Below are 9,359 nucleotides of genomic sequence, written 5' to 3' on the forward strand. Positions count from 1 at the left end.
AAAGAGTCTGAAGAATATGTTTACTGTTCATTAACTTAAGCTTTATAGACCCTTGTGTATTGATTTTCCAGGGCTTCCTAGGAAATCTACCCTTCCTAGATAGTTTATGTACAAACTACCACAAACTTGGTAACTTAACACAAATTTATTCTCTCACAGTTAGGGAGGGAAGATGCCCCAAATCAGTAGCCCTGGGTCAGTCAGGGTCCTCTAGGGAATCTGATGTTTAACTGCTTCCAGTTCCTGGTGTCTGTGCATTCCTGGATTCCTGGCAGCCTCAGTCCAGCCTCCATCTCTGGGGTCACATTGCTGCTTGTTTTATTTTATTTTTAAGAGGTTTTTGCTATAAGGCGTGTGTGCTAGCCAGAGAGACAGAGACACAGAAAGCAAGAAATCACCCTCCGGGGGGGATGACCACGCAGTGAGCCCTTCTCCTCCATTCTCCCCTCAGGATCTTGGGCACACATGCACATGTACCCGGTGTGAGTTTAAGCCACCGGGTCCAGGAATCAAACCGCGATCGGCTACGTGGGAGTCCAGCGACATAGCCATTACGCTAACTGCTGGTCCCACATTGCTGCTTTTTTGTCATGTCTACATAAAATCTCCCTTCACCTCTCTCTTCTAAAGATATATGTGATTACATAGAGCCAGCAGATAACATGGTGGTTAAGTAGCTCGGCTCTCACATGGCCAGCCACAGTTCGAGTCCCGGACCGAGTGGCTTGAAAATCATGCCAGGTACATGTGCATGTGTGCCCAAAATCCTGAGGGGAGGATAGAGGAGAAGGGATTTCAGCATGGTCACCTCCCGGGGCGGTGGGGGGTGGTTTCTCACTTTCTGTTTCTCTGTCTCTGTCTGTCTTGCAAGCATGCGTGCCCTACAGCAAAAATCTTTCTCTAAAAAAAAGAAAGAAAGAAAGAAAGAAAGAAAGAAAGAAAGAAAGAAAGAAAGAAGATATACGTGATTAAAATGGATTATCCTCTCATCTCAAAATCCTTAATTTAATCATGTCCTCAAAGCCGCTTTCTCCAAATACAGTAACATTTACATGTTCCAGGGGATGTGACCTGCTATCTTCTCAGACTATAACATCTTGCTTCTCAAAACCAGCTGGCAGACAGGAAGAACAGCCTCACTTAGATTTTGCTGTTAAAAATGCAGAATTTTGGGTCATATTCCAGACCAGCAGAATCAGAATCTTCATTTTTTTTCTCTCAAATTTTTATCTGGAGGGAAATTTCAGGCATCTCCATCTGAGCCCAGCATCTCTGCTGGGAAGTGCCCCTCTCCTTCCAGACCCCCAAAGCTAGAAAGGACAGGGAAATCTCAGGAGTCTCCATCTGAGGCAAGCCTTGCCAATTTCTGGGCCCAGTGTCGCTGCTGAGAAGTGCCCAACCAGCGCCCCTCTCCTTCCATACCCCAAAAGCTAGAAAGGTAGGGAAATCTCTTTTTCCTCTCCTCTCTTTTATTTTTTTTATATTTTAAATTTTTTTTACTTGTGCCTTTCTCTTGCTAATTTCCCTCTCCTTCCCCCACATGGGACAGGGAATTCGCAGGCATCTCCATCTGAGGTGCAGTGCCCCAAGCTTGCTGTATGGTTTTCATTTATTTTTTGTTTGTTCGTTTTCTCCTTTTTTGGTTGTTTTTCATTTGTTTTCTCTTTTAATTTCTCTTTTCTATTCTCTTTTTCTTTTACCTTACTTTCTCATTTTGCTGTTTGGTCTTCACATTCTGCCTAGGTAGGCCTAGGTGCATAGTACCCAAACATCTGAATACTGTGATGCTACGGGAAATCTTCATGCCCCACTGAACCTGCTGCATAAAGAAACTCCTCTTCATAAATCTGAACCCAAAATGTCCCCTGTGGATATCACCTTGCAAAACACAGTAGAAGGGAGAAATTAGCACAGAATTACCTCACAGTAAAGGGAAATGCACAAGCTCACAGTTACAGAAAACTTTTCCAATTAATTGGCCAAAAGTGAATACATTACCAAATGACTAAAAATCAAAGAGCCTCAAGGACGTGAGAACCAAGTAATACATCGTCAATAAGGGAACACAGATTCTTGTCTCCAAGTATGGAAAAATCAGGGAAAATTGGTGGAATGTCAGAAAAAGAATTCAGAATATTTACAGTGACAAAACTTGATGAGATGCAAGAGAAAAGAGACATTGAACTCCAGGAGATGAGAAAGTCCTCCCATGATACAAAAGGAGAATTAGACCCCATAAAAAATAATCTAACAGAACTATTAGATATGAAGGTTATAATACAGGAAATAAAAATCTCCCTCGAAAGTATTAAAAGCAGATTATATCATGCAGAAGACTGAATCTCAGATGTAGAAGACAAAACCTCTGACCTAAAAAAAAAAATCACTAAAAAGACTGAAAAAATAACCAAAAAACATGAGGACAGTAGACAACAATATTGGATACCATTAAATGCCCAAACAACCAAATAATTGGTATTCCAGAAGGTGAAGAAACTAATAAGGGCATTTATAATCTAGTCCCCAAAGTCATGGAAGAAAATTTTTCATATCTAGAGAAGCACTCAAACCTCTAGGCCCAAGAAATAAAACTTTTTAAAATTCATAGCTTTTTTATATTATGATTTTTTATTACATTTAATCATTGTACATCTCTAAAGTACACGGTATGTTTTTCAAGATATGTACACAATAAGGTATGCAGCAAACAATAGTCAAATCAAGGATATTACTATATACATAATTTTCCGCAGAGAACTTTACATTCTTGTGTTCGTTAAGTATTTCTTCCTTGAACCTCTCCCATCCACTCATCTTTCTACCTGATTCTTACATGCATTAAATGTGACAGCTGAGGCTCAGAGAGGACAAAGAACTTGTTTAAAACATACTGTGGTGAAGCCATGATTTGAAACATGTCTCTGGGAGTCATGCCCCATTTTCTTTCTCCTTTTTCATCCATATGAATCTGCTCTTCTTTGGAAACATAAGATACTTTGTTTTTTCCATGAAAAATTAAGGTATGTGTCTGACTGTCCTGCAGGAAGCTGTTAAGTTGCATGCTGGCAAGGACTATCTTCTGGCCTCCTTGTACTTGTATGGGCCTGCCACAGCGCAGACATAGTGTGGGGGCCTGATTGCTACCACATACCAATTGAACAGGATGTTTTCCCCTTGTTTGTTTCTCTAGATGGTCAAGGTGAAGCAGAAGCACCGCAAGAGGGACTGTCTCACCAGGAAGGGCCAGGAGGAGATTTGCTTTATGACGATGCAAATATCATTCCTGCCCCCTCAGCCCCACCAAAGCGAAGGTACAGTATTAATGCAGGTGGTTAACACACGTTTTTTGAACTCTTCCTATGTGTCAGGTACCCCTGTGAGCTCTGGGAAAGAATGAAGAAAGCTCTTCTCATAAAAGAGAGTATGACCTACACTGCAAGGAGTCAAAAGTTTAAGGCATGAAGACAGTCTACTCAGTTTCCTCTATGGGAGTGCTGGACTCCATACTGGTCATCTTTCAAAAGGCCAGGGTTCTGGCTCTACCAGTTTCTGGTCTCAAATCTCCTGAGCTAAGGTGCTCATGCCCCTTGTAGTTTAGGAGTGACAGCAGGAGCATAAGACAGACTCAAGGAACCAGGCAATGTCGCAATGATAGGCAGCCAGACCCACATAAGAAACATCCAGGGTTTGTATCCTATGATCTCCCTGAGCACTCTAGGCATGCATAGGGTGCCCATGATCCAAACAAGGTGGACTGGGGGTGAATAGTAGCATGGAAATCCTGTGGGGAGTATCTGTCTCTTTCATGGAAGAAGCAAATGGCAGGGTTCCAAGAGAAAGAGCAGAAGTACACAAGTTCTCTTGAAGCATAGGCCTGGAATGAGAAAGTTATTCCTGCTTCATTCAAATGGCAATACAGGTCACAAGGCCAACCCATGACAGTGAGAGAGGAGACTGTAAGTTATAGGGCAACAGCTTAGGTACAGAGAAGCCAGAAATTGGGACTACCAACACTTTCAGTCTACTGTATTTATTTATGTCAATTTCTTCCTCAGGATAATTCCTCATGCTCTTCCTTCCGTTTCCCACTCAGAGTTGTTCCGATCTATAAAGGAAATTAGTGCTCCCCTATGTGGCAGATTCTGAGCTGTTATTTTTGGGTTATGACAGGATGGAAGTGCATGTGTACATGGGGCAGAGGAAAGAGGAGACAGGTGCAAATCGGAATTGATAGCTCAGAGGTGACACTTAGAAAAAGCCATGAAACATGTATGCACATACCCGTTGCAATATCTCCTTCCTGCACCCTGCACCCTGACAGCCACCCCCTCTCTCCCCAGCCCCTGCACAAGGACTTCAATCTTTCTTTAAAATCCTTTAAGTATCTTTTGTCATTTATTTTACCAGGATGATAGTGCTGAATGGAGGAAGGCAGAAGAAAGAGAAATAAAGAGTAATAGCCTTTTTTCCTTCCTCTTTGGTTGAAGCATCTCCACCAATTGACATTCTATCCACTCCCCATGCTCAGTCTGACTTCTGCAGTGAAGCTTTTGTTGTTTACCTGGCTCTCAGGACTTCCTTTAAAATTCTCTACAGCCTTTTTACCACATTTTCCCCTAGGGCACACTTGATACTTACGTACACCCTGTGTGCCTAGTCCTCTCCCCCAATAGACTGTTAACTCCACAAGGTCCGACTGGATAGCTTATTAATCTTCATTTTCCCTCTAATTGAGTCTAGTACTGAGATTTCACAAAATAAGTGATCACTACTAATTTGCCATTTCATTGATGAACATTACTATCTACCTCCTTTCATAGGATCTTCTTCTTCAGTCCTCAGAGCAACCCTATTGGTAGGAATTATTATTTCCACTTGCAGGTAAGGAAATTAAGGCTAAAATCCAGTATTGTGGAGAATAAATTCTCTAACTCATATTGCTCTGATTCCAAAGTCTTGAGAGTTTTATTAGCTTACTCTGTTCTCTACTGGACTCATTTCCATTCAGTACAAATGGAATGAAGTCAAATGCAAAAAGGTTATAAACCACGAGAACCAAATCCAGTAGGAAGTAAGCTCAGTTCATTTCCCACCCGTCGCTGCTTCTATGACAACAGAGATTCTTCATCTCTTTTCACCATTAGCCTATCTCTAAATGCCCAGGTGTTGCACATCTGTTTCCAATTACCTGTGACAGCCCAGAGAAATGAAATTCCCCAGAATGAAAGTTTCACTGAGGTAGCATCTTGTTCACCCCTTCTAATTTTCTCCTTTTCAATTCTTTCAAAAGCCATCATAAAACTCAGAATTATTTTTTTTAAAGAATTCTTTTATTTACTCATTCATTTATTTTAATTTGACCAGAGAGACACTCAGAAAGAGAGAGAGAGAGAGAAAGCCACCAGGTCCAGGACTTGAACCATGGTCAGCCATGTGGGAGTATCTAGCATCTTAACCACCACGCCACCCACTGGTCCCAAAACTCAGAATTATTATATCTATTGGAAATGCCAAAATGGTCTTAGGCAGGAGACTGGAAAATTCTTATTTTGACCCAGTTCTGCCACTGACTGAGGCATCTCCAATCCTGGTTCTATAAAGTTAAATATAACTAGCAGATGTAAATAACACAGATATTCTTACTTGTAATTAGTGCTTACATTTATTTTTGCTAGACACTGGGTTATCTTTTCATGAATTATATAATTTAATGCGGTCAATAGCCTCATCTGGTAAGTACTATTACAGTCTTCATTTTGAGGATAGGGACACTGAGGCATAGAAGGGTTAAGTCACTTGTCCACTTACACTTATCTACCCCAGAGATATAGAGAAAACATGTGCTACCATATAAATGAAAACATTTGAAATACTTGGGAAAATATTAGCATGGTTTATGGATCTAAAGTTTGTTCTTGCTTAATGAAACAAATACATTAACCTTTCTTTAAATAGGTCAAAACTGTTGACTAAGATCCACGATGGGGAAGTTAGATCCCAAAATTTTCAAGTAAGTGGTTGACCCTTCCGCCCAGCCTTCCCCAGTTCTCCCTGATGTGACTGAACAGCAACATCCAGAGTTGGGGACATTCTGCTTTCTGTTGTAGATTGCCATCACCATCATTGAGGCCCGCCAGCTGGTGGGCGAGAACATTGACCCTGTTGTGACCATTGAAATCGGGGACGAGAAGAAGCAAAGCACAGTGAAGGAAGGCACCAACAGCCCATTTTACAACGAGGTAAGTCACAGAGATCACCAACGTTCTCGGCACTGAGCTTCCCTTCGCCGCCATTCTGCTGTGTTCTTCATTCAAAGAGGAAAATCGCGCCTCTTCCTCATTCCTCCCTAGTCCCTCATTCGCCCGCGGCAACCTCTCTCAGCCTTTTTACAAACACAGCTCCACAAAATTTTAAACAAACAAACAAAAAATAGTGGGAAAAGAGGCAAGGAATTCTTCCAGATTTTAAGATCACTGCTGTGTTTTCCATAGACCCCTTGTCTTATTGCTTATGAGATTATCATCAGCCATTGCAAATTTTGTGTTCATACTCGATGTGTTATTCAATGTGTTATTCAAAACTCAGCATATTATCGAATGTTGGTTAGTGAGAAGATATACATTCCTTTAAGTGCCGGAGACACTGGAATTTTGATGATTGAAATAAACATTCTGCATTGAAAAGTGAAACAGTTATCTTTTTCTAAGTTGTGTAGAAATGGTAAAAGAAAACCTTTGTGAAAAACTTCATAAGATCATAAACATACAAAGTACTTTTTTTACATAAAACTACTACATTTTTTTTAAAAAGGTAAAAGATACAAACAGTATAAAATGAAAAGTAGAGTGAAAAAGTATTGTGAAAGGTTTGTTTCCTTCTTTTTTTTTTTTTGGAGAGATTTTCACTGTAGGGCGCGTGCGCTCGCCAGACAGACAGAGAGAGACATAGAGACAGAAAGCGAGAAATCACCCCCCAGGGGGGATGGCCACACCGCAATCCCTTCTCTTCCATTCTCCTCTCGGGATCTTGGGCACGCACGCACACGCGCCCGGCGTGAGTTTTAAGCCACCGGGTCCGGGACACGAACCGCGGTCGACTACGTGGGAGTCCAGTGACATAGCCATTACGCTAACTGCTGGTTCCCAGGTTTGTTTCCTTCTGATCTTTGATTCCTAAGCCGCTATCTCCCTCCATGGATCATCCATTCTCACAAGACATTTGTGTATTCTTTCAGAGATACTCCAAGCACATCCAAGAGTACAAGTCAATACTGTGCCCCCATGTAGCATTCTATACATGCTCTTGTGGGCCTTGCTCTTTTCACAAAACAACGTATCAATATCTTGGACATACAGTTCAATCTCACTTTCTCTTACTCTGTTAAAGAGTTTCCTATTGCTTCAATGTATTGTACTTTACTAAACGAATCAATATCTCCTTGATGAAAATTACATTTTTTTTAGCCTTTTGCTGCTACTTATAATATTTTCATGGCTCCATGGGGACACAGGTATGTGCATTAAACTTCTTTTAGGCTTTTGCTATAGGGCATATGTGCTCACTGGAGAGAGATGGTGAGAGGGAAAGTAAAGTGAAAAATCATCCCCCGGGGAGACATCCACACTGCAATTCCTTCTCCTGGGAGTTTGGGCTTGGGTGCACACGTGCCCAGTGTGATTTTCAAGCTGCCAGGACCAGACCTTAAACCATAGTTGGCCATGTGGGTGTCTAGCACCTTAATCACTACAGGACCCACTGGCTCCTGTGCATTTCAAAGTTTAATGTCACCAAATTGCCTTTCAAAGAGGTAACAGCAATTTAAACCCCAGCTAACAGTGCACAAGTGCTTTGGCCCTGTAGGCACTTCGACATCATGAATTACCAAAAAATGCATTAAACTAATTGTTTTCCTAATGGGAGTCAAAATTAAAAAGAAGGCTGGGAGGTGCATAGATAATAAAATCAACAGAAAATACCCAAATCCCATTTGAGCTGTTAACTCCTTTTCTCTTTATACTTGCTGTTTCTGAGCCTTTTACCATGAATGAAAATATCAGCAATCTCTCCCTTTCTGCTCCACTTCCCACTCCCAAGACATCTTTTGACATGAATGTTATATGAGATAACGTGCATGAAATACTTCGTGAAAATGCAAAGCTCTACAGATCTGTTAATTATTGTCATTATGCATGCAAGTCCTGGATCAAGAAGATATTCGATTAGACCCAAGTATAGTCAGTAGAAAACCAAGTAAAAACACAGAAGTGGAATTAAATGCCTTTGCTACAACTTTCAGTACAAATATTCAAGCCCAAAGATCATCAGATGTGGGAGGAACCAGGCGGGATAGGCTAGAAAGTATCTCCTAGCTAGAAAAACGTATGGAGGCTCAGCAGTCTGGGCAACCTGCATGAGACGGGTGAGTCAACTCTGCGGAAGCCAAGAGCATTAGAACGGGTTTGTTCCTCCAAAGGAACCCATGGCTCTCACAGGCAGCCATTACCAGAGAACTAAGAATTTCATGTAAGAGAATTTATGTATGCATTAAAAATATCCTGAAATGTTATACATATTTGGCTGAACAGGAGACACTGGATATCAGGATATCATTCTACTTATATTTAAAAGTCACCATTTTGAAGAGCTCTTTTTATAGTTTATGATGATGTCATTCAGTGTCCCTGTTTTGTTTTTTCTGATTGCCCTTAGAAGTCAGGTTGCTAGTAGTCAGTCCCCCTTTCTCTCTTTTTTCTTCTTTAGTTTTTTGCTATAGGTCACATGCACTCACCAGAGAGACCTACCTATCTACCTATCTATCTATCTATCTATCTATCTATCTATCTATCTATCTATCTGTCTAGAGAAATCACTCCCCTCAGGGTGGGGGGGGAGGATGGCCACACTGCAATCCCTTCTCTTCCATTCTCCTTTCTGGATTTTGGGCACATTTGCACATGCACCTGGTGTGATTTTCAAGCCACCAGGTCTGGAACTTGAACTGTGCAGCTGTCCATGGGAGATCCAGTCACCTTAACTTTCATACCACCTGCTGGCCCCAGGTCTCTGCACACACGCACTTGCCAGAAAGAGAGAGACAGAAAGTGAGAAATCACCCCCAAGGGGGATGGACACAACACAGTCCCTTTTCCTTCATTCTCCTTTCAGAATCTTGGGCACACATGCACACGTGCCTGGCATGAGTTTAAGTCACCGGGTCTAGGACTCTAAGTGCAGTCAACTACATGGGAGTCCAGCAACATAGCCATTACACCAACCACGGCCCCTCTTTTCTTTTTTTCTAAAGAATAATTTATTTAGTTTTATTTATTATTGTTAATTTTTAAAATTTGAGAGAGAGA

General features: G+C 41.4%; 1 protein-coding gene across 1 annotated transcript in view; it reads left to right on the forward strand.

The window, feature by feature from the left end:
- Positions 1 to 9,359, forward strand: part of FER1L6 (fer-1 like family member 6) — a 149,070-nt gene that overhangs the window by 5,757 nt on the left and 133,954 nt on the right. Inside the window, exons 2-4 of the mRNA XM_006157540.1 lie at positions 3,191 to 3,311; positions 5,956 to 6,010; positions 6,108 to 6,239. Of these exons, the coding sequence (XP_006157602.1) occupies positions 3,191 to 3,311; positions 5,956 to 6,010; positions 6,108 to 6,239 (308 nt within the window). The remainder of the gene's footprint in view (positions 1 to 3,190; positions 3,312 to 5,955; positions 6,011 to 6,107; positions 6,240 to 9,359) is intronic.

This window comes from Tupaia chinensis, unplaced genomic scaffold (assembly GCF_000334495.1).
Source record: "Tupaia chinensis unplaced genomic scaffold, TupChi_1.0 Scaffold000545_1, whole genome shotgun sequence".
NCBI lineage: Eukaryota > Metazoa > Chordata > Mammalia > Scandentia > Tupaiidae > Tupaia > Tupaia belangeri.